We start from the raw sequence: 20,895 nt of genomic DNA on the forward strand, positions 1-20,895 counted from the left end.
TCCAGAGCAACATGAAGAGTGTTTTTTATTCTTAGAGCAGGGGTTAGGTTGGTAGCCTGCTGCAATCTTGATTATACCCAGGAATGATGGGAGAGAGGGGCCAGAGTAAGCAAAGAAAGCCATTATTTTACACAGCCAGTGATATTAGGTTCATTTAATTTTTTTTAAACATCTTTATTGGAGTATAATTGCTTTACAATGGTGTGTTAGTTTCTGCTTTACAACAAAATGAATCAGTTATATATATACATATGTTCCCATATCTCTTCCCTCTTGCGTCTCCTGCAGGCTTAAATAAAAAGGACTAGTACCAGGGTAGGGGAAGTTCTAGGCCAGAGTAGATCTTTTGAGTCAGGCAGAAAGAGGTTAGGAGGCAAGTGATTTTTATGAGAAGAAAAGGAAGGAGCAAAGATATGTGGGAGCATCCCTGTAACTAGAATTACTTCTGTAGGCTGCAAAACCTAAATTAAGCTAAATAGGACAAGTTTTCTTAAGTGTACACTTTAAAATTACATCTTGTTTCTCTCTACAGACAATCCTTCCTGCCCCTCTCACCAAGTAGGTAAAGGGAAACAAACTAAAGCAGATATGTATAAATGTCTCCTTCCTTTTTCAAGATTAAAAATCAAGGAATCAGGATTTTGGAAAATTAAGTGATTTGTACTTGATATCAAATGCACCAAAACGCTTCTAGCATTTTGTTGGCAAAACAGGACCATTATGTTATATAGATCATCAATCATTTTACTCCAAAATCAGTAGCAACCTACATTTAGATTTGGTCTATTTCTCTGTAACTATTCTCAGCAGTGCACGAAACTGACACACTGCCTACTGCACTTAGGAAGCAGGTTCTCAGTGTTGCATGGATGACTAACGTTCATTTTGGCCCTGTGAGCTACATGAAGTACGCTGAACACTTATATGCCAGACATTATGAGAAATATACATTTATGCACATTTTTATCTATTATGTTACTCTTTACAATAACAGCATTTTCTAACTAAAAGAAGCTGATGAGAAAACTGAGGCCCACAAAAGTTAAACGACTTAAGGTCTCTTGGTGGTCCTGTGCTGATACTTTTTTCATCTGGTATTTCATAGGAACATAGGCAATCAGACAAATAAGAACCCAGCATTACCCTAAGGATCAGAGGCTAAGATTCTGAGGGGACTGGCGGCTAACTAGAATTCTCAGGAACCAAAGAGAGCAATCCGAAAGTTCCCTTTAGGAAACTGAGGTTAAATGTAAACATTTAAACTCATTTTAAAAATTATTACTATATAATCTCACTTTGAAAACACAATGTTACAAATATGCCATTTTTATCAGACTGGAAAAGATTTTAATGTAAGGCAGTACTCAAAGATCTTCACAAAGACTTATGAACAAATGACATTCATTATAGCCTAATTTATAACAGTAAATGTTTTCCAACAACTTAAATGTATATTTAAGTATATTAATTAAATTATGGAACATGGAATATGATGGAGCCATGCTCTTTCTAGAGGGAAATGTTAAAAATGTTTTTAACCCAACATAGAAAATGATATAAATATGATACAAATTTTTTGAAAGTGTATATATAGAGGAGTCCTGAATATTTACATCAAAATGTTTGATGGTGGCTGGAATCTTGGGAAATTTTAATCTAATTCTTATCCTATTCCATACCTCTAAAATATATTCCCTTTCAACAGAGGATTTTATCTGAGAATCTGGTAAGTCCATAAAAGATTTTTTCAAGAAATAAATTTTTGATAGGGATAAATTGGAAACAAATGTTAACAATAGCATAGTTAAATGATCATCCATAAGAAGTATTTTGCAGCCACTGATATTTGCTTATAAGAAACTTTAATGACCTAGGAAACAACTCACAGAGGGAAAAACCGAGATATAAAATTCTATAGAATGGTCAAATACGCTAAGAGAGACTAATAGCAAATACCAAAATGCTGACAGATCTCTCTGGATAGTGGATTACTAGTGATTTTTAGTTTCTTTACACTTTTCTCTATTTTCTAAATTTCCAGTAATTATTCTGTAATCAGAAGAAACCTTAAAATGGAAAACTTATTTAACATGGTATTAGAAGTACGACCCAATGTGGTGCCTTGGAAACATGCCAGCTTCCAAACACCTCATTGCTCTTTCCTGTTTCTCCAACAATGGCGCTCTGAAGCGTAAGAGGAAACATGAAGTAAAAGGCAGTTTTTATATGGCAGTTTACTTCCATTAGCATTTTAAAATTTCCCCTGGCTTTGATAGAAGTTACAAAACATAGACATGTTTGGGAAGGGAAGGGGAGTAGAGGACAAAACAGATTTTTATCTGCATTGTTTTAAATATGTTTTCTTTCAATGTAAGCTTAAGACCTTTAAGGAAACGTTTGTGGTATTCCTGGAATACATTAGGGATCTTGAAGAGCTACTACATAAGCCTACAGATTCACATTTTATAGTTTTTTGGTGCCAAAATTACTAAGGTAGTTGTTGAAAATTAGCCAAGAAAACGGTAGCTTTTATCACATACTCATAATTGCAGAGGCTTAAGGATTTTCTTGAAACTTGATGATTGTTTAGAAAATGAGTAAAAATTTCAGTGGTAAAACAAGTTTGGTATTTCCTAGGTGAAAACAAAGCCTCTGAAATCAACCCTGCCACAAAGCCATTTTCAGGAAATCAAGATCAAAACCAGTGGTTTGGCTGTGTCTTCTACTGGTGAAGATGACTGGCAGAGCTTGGTAACAAATCAAATAAATGAAATTGAAAAGTTTCTAAGCTCTGAAAATGACAACCTACCTAAAAAAAGAAAAGCAGAAGAGATGGTAGGAAAAACGGATTAAAATAATGTTGATAAATGCTTTCAGTGGTGAACTGACTTAATTGAAATATTGATGTGGTTTAGACCAGAACACGACTGTTACATCTAAAACTTTATAGCTGTAGTCAGTTTTCCAACTTTTTCTGTGATGAAACTGTTACTGTTAACGTTTTCTCTCAGTAAATGCTTCATTTAAGATAGCGAAGATTGCAAGGTTTGATGTTAGCATTCAGTTTCCCTTAATTACATGTGTCTTTCCTCCATATACTCTTTCATCAAAGCTCTTGCTGCACACTCCAAAACCCTTCCTTACAGAATACAACTTATGTGTTATACAAAACAGACGTAGTGACCCTTTGTAATCTATTACTTTGTACGCCCTGAAGATTGTGATTTCTTTTAAATTTGAGACAATAACTATCCAGACTATAGTCAGATTTCAGGCTATAATGTTTTACTATGATTTAGATTTTCCAAAAAGAACAAAATTATATAGCATAAAAATTCAGGTATCTGAAAGACTCAAAAGGCTGTTTTTCACTTTGTTCAAGTTTTGTTTCCAGGCATTAAGTGTGTCATAGAGTTGTTGCCATTGTTGTTTTCCAAATGTCCGATGTGTGCTATGACTGGAAAAATTAAAAACAAAGTTATTACTCAACCTTTTATCCTCTGGTATTTTTTTTTTTTTTTTTACAGTATTACACACTTCTATCTAGTTAAAAGCAAGGTTAAATATACACAGAAGACATAATGTAGAGTTGTAAGAATGATTAGAAGCTTATTTTTTAAAAAACCTTTATTTGCCATACTGATCCTAAACCATCTATTTTCCTGAACTACATAAACCAGACACGGAAGTCATTAATATTCTAGCCAGTACTGAGCCATTAAATGAAATGTGCTGGAAAATAGGACTCTTTCATTAAATAAGCTAATCACATTCAATCTGAACTTTAATAAAATTATGATAAATAGCAACTATTTAACTACAGTCAACTGCTAACACCACCTTGGTTCTCTAAACATCTAAGTGAAATAGAATAAATTGTTCTACAAAATGCTGCAAAGTATTAAGTGTCTTACCTGACAACTACTTTTCTCTGGGTTTGATCAATTTTGCAGTAGACCATTTTAGTTCTTACCGCTGAAAAAAAGATGTTTTACATGACATGTTATATGGAATATTCCCAAGGAAAACAGCCTAAGGTATGAAACTGTGACCAAGTAAACCATAATAAAACTTTACAGTTTTCCAACATTATTTTACAAACTGGCTCTTTGAATTTAATAACAAGCCCAGCAATGTAATGCAACCAAAAGGAAGGCCATGAATTTGTCCTCTGGTTGCTGCGCCTATCTATATTAAATATCACATACAGTTTTCATTAAGAATTCTGGCATTCTCTGAAGTCACATGGGGGCGGGGGGGGGGGGGAACGGGGCTAGTTTCTTAAGATATTATAATACATGTTACTAATCTTAAAAGTCCTAATTAACAGTTAAACCACTTTATAATGTAATTATTGAGGAAGAAGGTGCTATTTCTAGGCCAATCATAAAAAATTGGTAATGGTTAATATTTGCAGATCATTTACTATGTGCCAGGCACTGAGCTGAGTGCTTTACCTGCATTAATTCATTTAACCCTCACAACTGGAAGACCTAGTCTCAAACACAGGTCTAATACTAAAATCTAGGCTCTTAACCACTATGATATACTGCCTAAATGTCTTTGTTCTACACGACTTCAAGGAATAGACACACACCAAAAACCACATAGCTCTTTATATTCCACTGAACTTTCACTATGCTACAAATATAATCTTCTAATCTACTAAGCTCAGTTTCAAGATTAAAAATCTTATGTTTCATGGGGTAGGAAGAGAAATTCTAGGAAAAAACGAAAATGTTCCAATTGCCTTACCATCAATAACAAATGCTTCAACATCATCAGCTCCAATCTGAAGTTCTTGTTGCATTGTGTCAAAAGAAATTTCTTTATTTTCCACTGCCATTCCCATAAAAGTAAGTAGTCTCATTTTTGCCATATTCTGTTCATGTAGTAGGCCTGAGTAACACAGTAGTGAAGCCAGATGAGTATCCATACTAATTACAGTCCTGCATGATTACAACTCTTGTGTAAAATCGTGGAAGTCACTGTGTTTGGGTACTTATACAGAGTAATTTTCACAAAGCTTATATTTACAAACCATAAACTAACCCCATAATTAAATTATGAAGCAGTTAAAATTATTTTTCTATAACTACATTTCTTTATTGCTTCAGTGCCACAGGTGATAGATTCAAAGTTAAGAATAAGCTATAAAATGGTATTTTTAGGCCCTAAGTTTTATACATTTTACATTTTTAATATTTATTTATATATTTTAGGAGATAAAGTATACAAAGTACATTTCGTAAGAACATTCTTATTTAATTGAATTAAACTTACTTTTACTAATAGCTCTCCATTTAAACACAAGATTCCTTATCTACTTACTATTTGTTCTGTGTCTGAGTTACTGGCAAACATGGAATTTTAAAATATTTTAATATACATTCACTTATGAAAATATTCCATTTCCCTTTAGACCACTTTGGACTTAATACTTAAAAATCAAAACTGCAGAAGTATATTTAACATTTATAGGTTTAAAATGGTTAGTACTAGATAAAATTAACAGTGATACCTGTTCTTTTTAAGGCAAAAGTAGAAAAACTGTACAAATAATCAAATTTTGCCTTATAATTGCTAATAAAACATTCTGCTACAATTATTCAGATCACAAACAACTGTTAAACCTTAAAGGAACAATGAATTACCTAGTCCCGATCCTTTCACTTTAAAAAAAACAATAAAACTGAGTAAAGAGATTAAGTGATTTACTTTTTAATAACAAGGTGGCAGTACTAGGCCTAGAAAAGAAGTTCATTTATAAAATAAATAACTAGAAATACAAATACCTACAAATCCTGAATATCCAAATTACCTATTCCTAAATAGAAGCTGCATTATAACACAAACATACTTGACGTGATGCTATTTCTTAATTACAAAAACAAGTTTCTAAAGTTAATTTAGAAATACTTAACATGTTCCTTTCCTCTAAACTTGCAACTTCTGTAAACTCAGCAAATGACCAATCACGTACCCTCTAGTAATTAAGAGCCTCAAGTCTGTACTGTTAAAAAAGTTCTAAGCACATTTAAAATTTACAACATTCAGAATATTAGCAGAAGACTAGGGAAGCCCATTAATATAGGACATAATTGTTAATTAGCTGTAATTATGATGCAGGATTCCTGTTTGGCACAGATTCAACAAAAACATGATCACCATAACTCAAATGAATGAAGTACCCAAGTAAGTACTGCTAACCAGGTTTAATGGAAATCTACAAGCATCAAAAAATCAATTAGTGCACATTAACCCTAATTAACAAATGCAAATTAGATGCTGATTAACTTTCCGAAGCAAGAAGGTAGCAACTGGATAACACCAGATTACATGTGGACATGTTAGGGCAATTCAGTTGACACAAGATACTGCTACTGTTGGCCCAAGTTGTCAGTGTTAATAAGTGTTCTGAGATAAACTGATGCCACCTGTGGAACCTAGACATTTGTAACCAGACTTTCAGCTGTAATAAATGTTTAATACATCTAAAAACCAAAAATGTAAACATTTAGTAAGATGTTTTCCCAGAAACATCTTTCACAAACAAATTTCCAATAAATGGTTGCTAATTTGCACAGATTGCGGGAAACAAAAGGCAAAATAGGGAATCTGATTTCTGGTTTGCACAGAAATTCTATTGTTTTTTCTATCACAGAGAATACTAAAGATTTTTCTCAATATTTGGCAATATAAGAAAATTCCTTAACATTACCAGTTCAATGGACATATTTAGTCCTCTTTTAATGAGATAAAATGATAGAAACTCCTAAAATTTTTAATATATAATTTAAAATACTCTTGAAATTAGATTTGTTTTACTGCTACGCCCTGTGCAGTGACAAGCTTACCGTAAATCAAAAAACTTAGAGGAATGAAGATTGTTTCTAGAATGAATTATGTAAAACCATGATCTAACACGTAGAAACCTGCATTTAAAAACATTTCAAACTGATGTTTAAAGTAAAACAGAACCAAACTTAAAGCCTTTAGGACTCTTGTTCTCAAAATCAAACTATTATGCTAGTGAAGTCTGAGTTTAGACTTGTAGGAAGCTGTGCTTTGTTTCATGAAAGTAGAATATTACCTTCAAAGAGGAAGTCACAGTGTTCTGTGTCATATTTCAATTTTAAAGTTATAAAAAAATCTAATTTTATGGAAACATTTATTCATTACTAATATGTCAAAACCTTAATGCAGTAATAAAAAAAATGTGCATCATTGAGCAATTTCTGCATTGTCACTGACCCCTGTCTTAAAATGCTGCAATATAGAAAACGTAATTTTAATGCATGCAATAGCTTATGAACCAGTGCTCCTTTGAAACAGTCAATTACACATCAATGGGGGAGTGTCAAAGTGTTAATTACTACTCCTTTTTCTTTGGTGCGTAAATAAAGAGGTTGCTGACATTAACATTCCATCACATAGCTTCATGCCAGGAAACAAATTAACTGGGACAGAATGTGGTTTTCTGGGTCTAGTGCACCTGGCAAAGCATTCAACACAAACACACTTGCATCTACTTTATCTTGGTGTATTTCAAACGCCTTATTATGTTCAGAATAATTCAATCTTCCCAATTCCAATGGCTGCACAAAATTTACAGGTGACAGGAATTAATGATTACCAAATTGAGGACTAATAGTATAATCAAAGTAGGTTATAAATGTATTCTTTATCTACACTTCAACCAACCAGGAAAACTAAATTCAATTTTAATATGGAAAATATAACTAGTCTCTAATGTGTTCTGATTATTGCCCAGTAGAAAAACAAAGCACCTTAGCTTCAGTTGACTTCACTCTCAAAAAATGGGTAATTTTAGAACAATTTAAACCTGTTCAACTACAGATTTTCTAAGTTTTCCCTTTTTAATTTTAGCATGATAAAAACATGCTCCAGAAGGAAAATACTGAATATATACTATGCAGTTTGCTCAATGAGGATAAGATTCAATTCGGCAACATTTACTGAACTCTGTTGGTCTAGAAAGAAAGCTCCAAGATAAAAATCATAAACCTTAAACTTACTATGCTGTCTTCAACAAACTGTAGTTAGGAAAATTTCTCCTATCACACAAAATCACAACTCCATTTCTAACTCTATCTTCAGCTTCACGTAGATGTGCTTAGCAACACAGTATATATATATACTTCTATAATTTGTTAATGGGGGGAGGGGGAGAACCAAGTATAAAAGACTATATTAGAGGGAAAAAAGCTATTTGCTACAAATGTGACTATGGCTTTTTAAAAGAAGTACCAAAAATGTAAATCACCGAGCATCTAAGGATTAAGATCTTTTACACCACTGGTTAGGGTAACCTACACATAAGGCCATGATAATATTTGCTGGATCTTTCATTCCTCTCTCTCTCTCTACCCCTCCAAAGAAAAATCCCCACAACTTACCAAGTGAATCAATGAAGTCTTTATTATTCTGATAAAACTTGACATATGATGCCAATTTAGCACTCACAAAAATGGTTAAAAGCTATACAGATAAACACAAAAAGACAAAGATACAATATTCAATATAGAATTAACATTTATACTCAAGATACTTTTAAGATATTGACTCCCAGCAACAAGACTCCACATTTCCTTCAAGCAGAAATTTCAATCTGTTTGATCAAATTACCATCTAAATTTGCTTTCATTAAAACTCATTTAGATGAAAGAATCAGTAAATACAGTGTCCTCTAAACGATCTACCCCAAAAGATGGTGGAAATGACAGTACAAATAGAAATAATCCAAAATGTATTTATAATTGCACTTGAAAAGTACATTCATCTGTTTTTTAAATATCAGATTTATCTTTCTAATTGGGGATAGCTGACACTATATACTAAGAAGAAATCTGTATTCTCTAATTTCATAATGGCCAGGCAAGTGAGATGAAGGAAAGGGAGGAAGAACAGGAGGCACGTGTTTGGTGGCTGGAGAAAAGCTGAATTCTAGTCCTAAATTTCAGTCTGTTCCTGATACAAAAATGAATATAGTTCTTCTCTTTCTAGATTTCTCTAAGAGTCATGTTCATTAATACAAAGAAGTAGAGTTACGGTTCAGTATGTTAGATTTAGGAGAAAATGTTTTTAACATTAAAGATAAACTACTTACATCATGAATAAGCTCGCCTTCCAAAAACTTGACTGGTTTTAAAGTAAGAAGATGGTCAAAAAGAAATGCATTTGGGTCTTTCAATGCTCGCACAATACACCTTAATTGGAAAACAAAAACCCAAGCTCAGAGTCTTGAAATTCAGGTACTTTTCACTGCCTTTGCAGACTGCAAAATATATTCAATTAAGTGAAATATCTATGAGTTCAATATACACTGCATTAAAAAAGCTACAAAACTGGGCTTAAAACAGGCCAATAAATCTATCAGTGATGTCCATTTTAATAAAATTACTCGTAGAGGGACTTCCGTGGTGGTCCAGTGGTTAAGAATCCACCTTCCAATGCAGGGGCTGCGGGTTTGATCCCCGGTCGGGGAACTAAGGTCCCACATGCTATGGGGCAACTAAGCCTGTGCCCTCAACTAGAGAGCCCGTGTGCCGCAAACTAGAGCCCACGTGCCACAACTGGTGAGAAGCCCATGCGCCCCAATGAAAGATCCCACATGCGGCAACAAAGATCCCATGTGCTACAAATAAGACCCGACGCAGCCAAAAATAAAATTAATTTAAAAATAGTTACCATAGACAAAAACAGCTGGAGAGAAAGCACCACCAAAGTAATCAAAGAATAAAACAGCACCAGTATTTTTTTACTGTTTATGCCAGACACTAAGGTAAGTGCTTTAACATGTATTACTTCATTTCATCCTCACAGCACCCTGAGAGACATATGGTATTATCATGCCCATTTTATCAAAGATGGAATAACCCTATAAAGAAGTTATCATAATTTCCATTTCATAGATTTAAAAAACTGACTCTATTCTTATTGCTACTAAATAGATCTAGGACTGTTTGAAGCAGTTATTCCCATTAGCAATGGGCTAATTTTTACAGAAAGCCACCAGCCTTTCCCCATCTACATACCTTAGTATTAAGGTAAAATCAACCCAAGATTAGGTTCTACTACTCAGGTTGGGAACCCCCACTGCAGCGATACCCCAAACAGCAAACACCATGTGGCTATTTCACATGCATTCTTTGGTTTCTTTCAATACCAAATCTTGAATTTTGGTATCTACATTAGAATCCTCATAGCGCACATGGTATCAAATGGCTTTGGATCACTGGTAGATGCAAACATGACTTCAGCTATATGACTGAACGGTGTAGCTCACCTCCACCCTGTTGACAGTCATCATTGGAACACTGTGTTTAACGTTACCTGTGGGCATCAACTCGAGCCTGGGAAGCATTGTCCTCCATGTAACTTCCTAGCAATTCCACCATGACTTTTGATGCAGCATCACTAAAAAGAAATACAGCTTTAGGAATTTCACAGTATCATTACTGCTATCCATTCATTCAAAAATATTTACTAAGTGCCAGGTACTGTGTTGATGATACATATAATGGTGACCCAGAGACACAGTCCTCCACTATGGAAAAAGTCATGGAACTTTCCTTCTAGGAGGAAAGAGAGACGACTAAGGAAAAATAACAAGTGCCATAAAGGAAATAAATGGTGATGTAATAGAGTAACAAGAGCAGAGACAGGAAAGAGGAGGCTACTTCATATAGAATGAGCAAGGAAAGTCTCTCTGAGGAAATGACATGTAAGCTGAGATCTAAAGAATGTAGAATAATTGGCCATGAAACGTACTAGAGGTAGAAGGTGGGGGCTGGATGAGCTTCCAGGCAGAGAAGACCAGGTATAAAAGCCCTAGGTGAGGAACTTCGCTGGTGGTACAGTGATTAAGAATCCGCCTGCTAATGCAGGGGACACGGGTTCGAGCCCTGGTCCGGGAAGATCCCATATGCCGCAGAGCAACTAAGCCCGTGTGCCACAACTACTGAGCCCACATGCCACAACTACTGAAGCCTGCGCACGTAGAGCCCGTGCTCCGCAATGAGAATCCACTGCAACGAGAAGCCCATGCACCGCAACGAAGAGTAGCCCCTGCTCGCCACAACTAGAGAAAGTCCGCGCACAGCAACGAAGACCCAACGCAGCCAAAAAAAAAAAGCCCTAGGTGAGAAAAAGGTTTTGTGTCTGAGAAACTGTTAGGATAGTACAGCTGAAGTTGAGCCAACACCAGATATTTAAATAACTCCACTAATGATATCCTTCCAATTGAATCATCCTTAGAATTATGTAGATGATCAATTTTAACTGCAGTGAAAAGTACAAAATAATTAAATGCATTCTCTCAATCTGAACTCTTTGTAAATGTTTATCTTCACCTTTCATTTCTTCCTTTAAACTGATGAATCTTCAGCCAGTTACAGAAAGCTTAACAGTTCCCCACCACCTTTCTTCGTTTTCCAAAAGCCCTTCTTTCCCCCCACATCTGGATTCAACCTGGGTAAAGTCAGTAAGAGCTATACCATTTATTTTAAAAACTTAAATGATATTCTAAAACTCCCCCACAAAACCAGGATTCAATTAAATTATTATCTTGCACCACATGCAAGCATAGGCACAATTTCCAGTTTTAACAACCATAGTATACTTCAGTCTAATACATCTTATCAGTTAAAGAAATCTGAATTCACAAAGATCAGATAAAATGGTCCATTTAAAGTGCACAATATCCGACATATAATGAGGACTCAGAAGATATTACACAATTTGCACTCATCAACCACCAATACAAACAAAATCATGAAGGGGGCACCCATAAACGTAAGCATTCTTACTAAGAGGGCAAGGCAACTCTCAGAATTCTATTTAGAAGCAGAAACAAACAAACCAACAAAAAGCCAAACAACAACAACAAAACGACCATTTTCTGTGTACCAGACAAAAACCAAATCTTAAAATTTAAATCAGCAGCATGACAGAAATTTGAATGAGCATCCTTCCCTAGTTCCTTAAGTGTAGGTAGCATTCATCAACTCAGGGCCCATCACTACCAACAGGTTGGGAATACAATGGTTGACAGACAAGGTTCCTAGCCTTCACTGAGCCTAAAACCTCATAAACCTTTTAACCAAGCGTGTGAAGCGCCATGATAAAAGTACAGAGTGCTGTAAATATGGGAGGAGCATTTCAGGCAGAGAAAAGGAGTTGAGTGTAGTTCTAGACCAAACATAGGCAAACTTTCCATGAAGCACCAGGCAATAATTATCTTAGGCTTTGCAGGCTATCTGGTTTCTGCCGCAACTCAAGTCTAGGCAAAAGCAGCCACAGATGATACATAAATGATAAGTATGGGTGCATTCCAATAAAATTTTATGGACACTGAAATTTGCATTTCATATAATGGTCACAATTCAAAAAATATCCTCCTCCTTTTGATTTTTTTTGTCAACCACTTAAAAATGTAAATACCATTCTTAGCTTGTAGGCCATATAAAAACAGGTACCAGCCTCTGGTCCAGACTGGGAAAGAGCATGGGTGCTTTTGCAGCTGACACAGGTTCACTATGTCTAGGGTATGATATACCAAGAGGAAGGGTATAGGGTCGTGTGTATGTGAGAAAGAGGGAGAGAGGGGGAGAGAAATGGAGGGAGGGAATATCTATACAAAGAAAACAAAGTTTCTGTGGTTTGTCACTGCACCATACAAAAATGGCAAGAGGATTATTATCACATTCACCAAGCCCATGCTACTGCAATAAACGGGAGCCCATGTCAGAAAGGACTTATATGCCAAACTAAGAATTCTGTACTGTATGCTAAAGAAAATGTAAACCTAAAGAATGACAGGCTGAAAGTTTTGTTTCACAAAACCACTGTAGAGAGAATAAACAGAAGACCACTTCAACATGTCTTGCTTAGGAAAACAGAAACTAATTTAGAGGGAGAAAACGATAAATTCATTTTGGTCACATTGAGTTTGAGGCAACTATGGGCCACATCTAAGTAGAACCAGGTAGAAAGCAATTGGACATAAGGGTCTGAAGCTCAGAAGAGAAGCCCGGGTTGAATGCCTCTGGGAAGGGCATACACTCTAGTTCCATAAACCACTTCATACTGCCTTAAGTCACTGCTTCTTACATCCACTGCTTTTGCAACATGTTCATTTTTCAGAAATATTCATTTAGCACTTATATACTAAGTACCTACTCGTGTCAGACACTGTTCTAATAATGAACAAAAAGTTCCTGCCCTTGGGAAACTTACATTCTAGAGGGGACTGACACATAATAAACATGAAAATATAGCATGTCAGTTAGTAATAAGTGTAGTGGGGCCGATAATAAAATAGGGATGAGGGGAAAAAAGCAATGTGAGGGTAAGGGAATACTGTTATTTTTACAGATAGCCAGAGAAGGCCTTTCTGATGAGGTATAAATTGAGCAGATTCGAAGAAGGGAGGGAGCCACAAATGAGGTGTGAATGAAGCAAAGAATCTAGACAGGTGCCCCAAAAGCCAACTGAAGGAAGTGTTTCAAGAAGGAAAGAGTGATCACCTGTGACAAATGCTGCAGACACTTCCTAATATGTTAACATTAGGGTATGTCTAGGAGAGCACAAGATGGGTAATGATGTCTTATCTCAATTTCTCTCAGAATTAGCTTTGTAATTCTTTGTAATTACCTTAGTTATTTCCTTTTACACAGAAAAGACTGAGGATCTACTAAACAGCAATTAGAGAAATCATCCAATGAGCAGTCATCAACTCTGATAAGCACTAGACATTCAAAGGGAAACAGTAACACTCATCATTTTAAATTACTGTACCAGAAAAAAGACTAACTTTTTATTTTATTTATTTATTTTTTTTGCGGTACGCGGGCCTCTCACTGTTGTGGCCTCTCCCGCTGCGGAGCACAGGCTCCGGACGTGCAGGCTCAGCGGCCATGGCTCACGGGCCCAGCCACTCCGCGGCATGTGGGATCTTCCCGGACCGGGGCACGAACCCGTGTCCCCTGCATCGGCAGGTGGACTCTCAACCACTGCGCCACCAGGGAAGCGCAGACTAACTTTTTAAAGATGAGCTTGAAAAAATGAAAGGATGATAGGAATAAAATATCCAATATTTACTGAGTGCTTTCTCAATAAGGAAACCACTATTTTAAGAACTTCATGTGTACATTAGCTTAGTTAACCTTTTCAACAACCTTATGAGGTAAGTACTACTATTATATCCACTCTGAAGTTGGAAACTGAGGTACAGAGATTTATTTAGTGTCATATACAAGTAAGAAAGCCAAGGTTTGAAATCCCAGTAGTTTTATTCCACAGCCTGCACATTTATAGCATATGTTAAAATATGGACTCTTTCTCTAATAGCTTTTATGCCCTCCCCATTTGAGACTGTCCAATGTAAGACTACCTACTCTTAACAGTTACTGACAACTGGCTAGAATGCTGCCACAAGTGTGCTAGCATGTAACAGACAGTAGCCACTGATACAAAATGACATAGGCTATTAATGCAAGATTCCCTATTTAACTTCTTTTATAATAAAACGCTGCAACTTTCACAACAAAAATATAATTTCCTCCTGTATTGTTAAATGTAAATGATCTGTAAAAACTTTACATTACTTTAACATAACAAACATTAATCTTATTGATCGTCTCTAATATATTAAACACCCTAGCACTGAAAGCAACTATAAAAATTGTGCAATAAAACTAAACCGAAGGGCTTCCCTGGTGGTGCAGTGGTTGAGAGTCCGCCTGCCGATGCAGGGGACGCGGGTTCGTGCCCCGGTCCGGGAAGATCCCACATGCCGCGGAGCGGCTGGGCCTGTGAGCCATGGCCGCTGAGCCTGCACATCTGGAGCCTGCACTCCACAACGGGAGAGGCCACAACAGTGAGAGGCCCACGTACCGCAAAAAATAGTAATAATAAAAAAAAACTAAACTGAAGACTGATTACTTTTCCTAAAAGTTTTTAACCACTATGTGAAAAGAGAAATTAAAAAGCCAGGTCAAAATGGTAGGATTATCCTTCAACCCTAATTCTAAAAACTGGGCCAAATATATCATTTGGTAGCATCCATAAACTGGATGAAGAATAAATATTTTGGGCATGAAGTTTGCTGGGCTGAATACAAGCGTTAGAAACTCAAGACCTTGCAAAAGCACAATTAAGTACCATTTAGTACAGTCTATTGCAAAATTTCATCTCAGGGGCACTGTTATATATATTAAGAGACTCTGACTATGACTATGACTGATAGACTCTCACCACCATTAAACAAAAGTGATAGCACTACCCTATACTAAGACATCAAAGCACCATTAAATAACTTAGTCTAATATTACACACAGCTTTGGGATTAACAGTTGTACCATTTTTAGAACAAAAGCAAGTTTTGCTTTTTAAAAAGTTTAAAGATGGGAAAGACTATTTTAAACTTTGCAGCTATCTTTAATTTAGTAGGTGAAATTTACAGAAAGAAATTTATAGCAACTCCTTAGAGAACGAAGTAGAGCAAAATCACTTATCCTACCTGTCCTTAAAAAAGTCTCAACTACTTACATTGCCATTATGTTTTAAGTCAGTACATTAATTCTGAATACCTTTTCTTACAATCCACAAGTGCCTCATAAAGTAGCCTTAAAAGGGTGTGTTTTTTCTCAGTGGTGAGGTTCCAGTCAGAAATCCATTTTCTAACCTACAACGAGATTGACAAAAAGGAGAAAATTTAGTGACACAGTGAACATATTTTCACAATTTAAAAGATAACATTTAGAAGACATATTTGCTTATTTGAGCTCTAAAACTATACTTCTTATAAGCAGAACAAGTATTTCACATGGTAACTCACTTGATCCAGCTCAGTTGGAATATACTGGATGGCCCCACAAGATGCTGCCACTTTAATGAGGCTGCAATATACTGTATATCTTACAGGAGTATTCTTATCCATCCCATGGAAAAGGTTGCTTAGCCTGGTTAACAAACAAATAATAAAACAATGATGGAGATCAGTAACTACGGTAACTAAATTGAGATTATATGTTCTGACAACAAACTTGAAAGGGATACTATTAAGAACGTCACATTACAAGGAGGGAAATGGTGCACAGGAGAGTTAAGTGACTTGTCCAAAGACACACCACCAATAAAAGTCACAGGTGACCGTCAAGTTCTAGAATTCTTGCTTTTAACCATTAAATGACAGTAACATGAAGAGCCCCTTGAAAAACTGGGCCTCTTCCAGTTCTTAACTTACAACTGCAGTCTCAGAGATGGGCGTTCACCTTCCCGAAATTTGACCAGTTTCTCACACAGGCTTTCAATCAGAGCTTCTTGCTTATCTGCTTCCAGGATCAACAGGAGGGATACCACACTGTTCATCACACTTTCAACATCTACACATGTATGGATGACACAACAGTGATATTATAATATTTAATGTATCTTGTTAAACATGTATTTCCAGTGTTTTAATACACCAAAGACCATTAAACATAAAACACTTAAAAGGTACTCTGGCTACTGTAAAGCAGTTCTAAAGAACACTTTTCCTTCAATGGTGTGCATTATACTAAAAAACATAGTGCTCATGAATTCAAACTAAACCAGCTCTGTTGTATAGTTATCATTCAGAAAGCAACTCACACATTTTATTGAAGGATGAAGTTACTACCCAAGATTTGGTTTTCAACCAGTAAAACAGAAGACTGATTTACATGTCTATGTAGTATACAGTTTCAATTTTACTAGCAAGATACTAATTGTACACCAAGTTTAATCTCAAACCTTAACCAGAGATTTTAGGACTCCCAATTTTCAAAATTTCCCATTTTATCTCAATAAATAGGGAATCAGCCAAATAATTAAATCAGCTTTTAGATTACCTGAAATTGTATTCCATCTCATATTAATCTAAACCTTATGAAAAGAAAAGATTCATTTTTTCCTTCAGTTCATTCTGAAATTACCAGTATTTACCGTGTGCAATAACACTCAAAAAACATGTAAAAAAGATGTTTTATCAAAATAGGCTTATTTCATGAGTAAAACAGATGAGAATAAACTGAAAGTGTGTGCAAAGATTAAAAACAACAGTGCTTAAAAGTTCTAAGGTCTAAAACAAAACAAATATAATTCACATGAAAGTTTTAAAAGTAGGTCCTCTATGATTAGTAAATAATATTACAAAAAATTAAAGACAAACCTTTATCATCTTCCTTCAGACATACATCACAGGCTTCAATAATTTGAGCTAAATCTACATGAAGTCCACCTTCTGAGTTCTCTTCTGAAATTTCAGCTCCTTTAGATTTCAAATAAGCTCGAAGCTCAGCAGCCTGTTGAATCAAATAGGGTTGCTATATATATCTATAAAATGAACTATGAATCACAAATCACAAGATTTCAAACCATTCTGACGTATTTCTAAAAAAATAAAATGTAAACACAGCACTTAATGATAACTTTAAATTATGTTAAAGTGCCTTTCCCCCAGCTCATCCACCATCACAGCCCCACAGGTTTTTGTCAACAAGTGGCTACACAGACCCACTATAACCCACACTGATCACTGTCAAATTTCCCTCATATCACCTATATATCCTGCTGGACTTCCAGTATACAGCAAAAACCTTTCTACTATAACACAAAGCTCTTTTTGGGAGGAGGAGTGGGGGAAGGGAATAACTGATCTGATTTCTTTTAAAGAAGTTTTATTGCTCTCAGGTCTACATAACACAATACTTTAAAAAGTTACAGACATTACCCTGGCAAGAAAGTAATCGTTCGTTAATTAAATGTTTGAGGACCTATCTAAGATAAGTGCTGTGGGAGACACAAAGATAAAAAGGTGATGCCTTTGAATGTCACCTTGAATAAAATGTTTCTATCAAATAGCATCTACGATGTAATTACTCTTTTAAAATGCATACCTGGATCAGAAAGCACTTTTGGATCTATAAAAACATAACTATAGTACTACATCCAGATATTTAAATATTTTCTACTCTAATGCATATATAATATTTAACAACTTATTCTTCTGAGGACTTGGTATTTATGGCAACCACACATGAATGCAAACAGTGTTTAAGACAATAAAATGAAGAACTGAAATGGAGATGTAGGGATACCATTAGTAAATATGTAGGCATCACATTTCTAAACCCACAAATATGTCTGGCTACCTAAGTGTATTAAAGCTGTTGCTCTGATGGTGCTATCATTTCAGATAACACAGTAACTTCACATGAATTGGTATCATAAACAAGATTTCATAAAACAAACCTCACCATATCAGAGTGCACAAAAACGTCACTGCATATTTCTCTATGAAGGAAACATGGTATGGTTCCCCCCTACCCCACAAAGGCATCTGTTCAGTTTCTGCTTTGTACCCACAAAGCAAACTATTCAATCAACAGTTTATTGTTTTCATCTGTCATCCCTACTGGCCACAGGTGGTTATGGAGTGGTAAAAGCAAAGAAAAGGAAACAAGGACTCTAAACGCCACTTAACTCTAATCAGAGAATATGACCAAAGTTTAACTCCCAAAGCAGTCACCTATTTATTGTGAAACAAGAACATTAGCATAACCTAACTAGAAATGACACTTTAAAACTAATATAATCAATGACAAGAACTTCCTGCATCTACAAACCCTCTTCTATGTTAGAAAAAAAAAAAAAACCACTTTTTTTCAGTCACCTAATAGCCAATTGCTGATAACGTGATTCCATTCCTACTCAGATAGGCCTTTTTTTCCTTCCACATCTTCCTTTCTAATTATGCTCAACTCATTCCCTAGCCTTTTTTCCCCCCATTTTTCTTTCCCCTTCTTCCTTTGCTCTTCAGGACTGAAGGTCTGCATTTCTACCAAGGGGGAGGGGGGAGAATCACATCTGCAATTCTAAAAGTTATCTTACACTAGTATTGATATTTTCTCTTCTATCGAAACCAAAATTTCCATGTTAGTGGAGTAGCAGAAAAATACAAAATGACAACCCTTAACGACTTCACAAAATAGTTTTCAGTTCTGCAAAATTAGAGAAAATCATTTCAAGTTTAGTTTAACTCCCACCAACTAAAGTTTAACTTTTGTTATGGGGAAAATGAGAAGCATGAGCCATGCAAACCAAAGAGCAAACCCCAAACAGAAAATTTAAAAATATTAAGATTGTTCACCAAATGTATGCTTCAAAGTATAAGGATGGAATTGACATTATGCGTTCAGGTTACAGAACTCTCACTCTTGCTCAAGTAAGAATGTAAAATAGGGCCTACGTATAAAATAGGCGTCACCTGTGCCCTTGTGGTCACAATAATAATATAGCCATTTTGATCTTTAGTACCAAATTATTTTTCCCTGAACTGCTTACGCCGTCTAAAGATTCGCCACCTCCCACTCCGGATGTGGCTGCATTTGGAGAACGGAAGCAGATACCCTCCGCAATGAGTCAAAAAGTACCGTGTCGACAGACAGCAGTGACTCCAGGCTGGAAAAGTCCCGACGCCGACCAGGAAGTTGGCCGTCAGGCCTCGGGCCCAGCACTGGGAGTGCTGGCTGCCGGGCAACCCCAGGCCTCCAGGAACGCGCGCCCCTGCCTCGCGGCCTCCGCACTCCGAGGTGTGGAGGACTGAACCGCGGCTCTCGGCTCCGGGGCGGGCTCCGCGGGGCGACGTCCCGCTCGCCCGGCCCTGGCTCGGCCCCGACTCGGCCCTTCACACTTCTGAGCCTCCCCTACACCCCACCCTGGCGGCATCCGCCTTCCGGGAGCATACCTGATCTTCCTCGCTGATGTCGATGAACGCCGGGACGCTCATGGCGAAGGCTGGAGCACTTAGAACACTCGGCCCTCAAACCACGCCGACCGGAAAAAGGAGCTGGGCTGCGCGCCGGCGCCTCACAACCGCTTCCGGGTCAGCCTGCGCGGGTCTTGCGGGGCGGGGTCACCAGGACGGGCGAGGTCACCAGGACGGGCGAAGCCACGGAGACCAATCGTAGCGCGCGCTCTGTGGGGCGGGGCCGGGCGGAGGCGGAGGCGGAGGCGGAGGCGGAGGCGGAGGCGGAGGCGGAGGCGGAGGCGGAGGCGGAACGAGCCCTACGGGCTACCTTCCTGCGTGGTCTCTCGTCTCTTCTAACTCCGGTAGGTGGGGTGTGGTCTGTGTTCCGTATTATCGCCCCGCTTGCGCCTCACGGGGACCACCTACCCTTTTGAAATTTGGGTGCGATTTTTTTTCGAGTTATAATTTAGTCCACATTTCAGCCTTTATTGAGGGACTAGCTAGCAGGCAGGCAGTGCTCTCTACCCCGGGAACAGCAGTAGTTTTCAAAATAAGCTCCCCCACATGCAGCTTACATTCCATTGGGGGCACACAGAACACAAACAGTACAAAGTAATTAGAAACGCAGCCCTGAATAGTGTAGTGTTTTACAGCACAGACTCCAGAATCGAATTTCTTGGGGTGGAATCCCTGCTGCACCATTTGATGGATGTGTGATTTGGGGCAGTTGCTTAACCGCTGCTTTCCAGCTTCTTATGGAAAAATTAGATCAAGTACTTAACTCATAGTGTTGTTCTGAGGATTAAGTAAATTAATATATAAAGCAATTAAAACACGGTGAGCTCTAGATGTATTAGTTGTTATTCAGTAGTTATGTTAATTAGCACCAGTAAAACAACAGAGAAAGGGGTGGTGTGTGTATGAGTGTGCGTGCATGCCATTTTAGATAGAGTAAGCAAAGAAAATGGCTCACATGTCATTGAGAAGTGAAGGAAATGAGGAAAGTACCAATGGAGAAATCTGCAGGAGAGCTTTTCATGCAGAAGACAGCAAGGAAAGGACTCGAGGCAGGTGCAAGGAAGCCTGTAGGCTGGATT

The 20,895-nt window shown here is 37.0% G+C and overlaps 2 protein-coding genes across 2 annotated transcripts in view; one reads left to right on the forward strand and one right to left on the reverse strand.

Annotated features, from left to right (window-relative positions):
* The window catches only part of CCDC73 (coiled-coil domain containing 73), a 105,036-nt gene extending 102,183 nt beyond the window's left edge, over positions 1 to 2,853 (forward strand). Inside the window, exon 17 of the mRNA XM_027115104.1 lies at positions 2,638 to 2,853. Within this exon, the coding sequence (XP_026970905.1) occupies positions 2,638 to 2,853 (216 nt within the window). The remainder of the gene's footprint in view (positions 1 to 2,637) is intronic.
* A 410-nt stretch (positions 2,854 to 3,263) lies between these two features.
* Positions 3,264 to 19,947, reverse strand: EIF3M (eukaryotic translation initiation factor 3 subunit M). The gene is made up of 11 exons (XM_027115105.1): positions 19,796 to 19,947; positions 17,219 to 17,351; positions 16,271 to 16,409; positions 15,863 to 15,986; positions 15,615 to 15,709; positions 10,357 to 10,440; positions 9,131 to 9,230; positions 8,421 to 8,502; positions 4,756 to 4,899; positions 3,915 to 3,975; positions 3,264 to 3,457 (listed from the first exon to the last, which is right to left on the reverse strand). Exons 1-11 carry the CDS (start codon positions 19,835 to 19,837, stop codon positions 3,337 to 3,339), a joined length of 1,125 nt encoding a protein of 374 aa, XP_026970906.1. The 5' UTR covers positions 19,838 to 19,947; the 3' UTR covers positions 3,264 to 3,336.
* Positions 19,948 to 20,895: the final 948 nt, after the last annotated feature.

Source organism: Aethalodelphis obliquidens, unplaced genomic scaffold (assembly GCF_003676395.1).
Source record: "Aethalodelphis obliquidens isolate GAN/ISIS:26980383/991018 unplaced genomic scaffold, ASM367639v1 scaffold14, whole genome shotgun sequence".
NCBI lineage: Eukaryota > Metazoa > Chordata > Mammalia > Artiodactyla > Delphinidae > Aethalodelphis > Aethalodelphis obliquidens.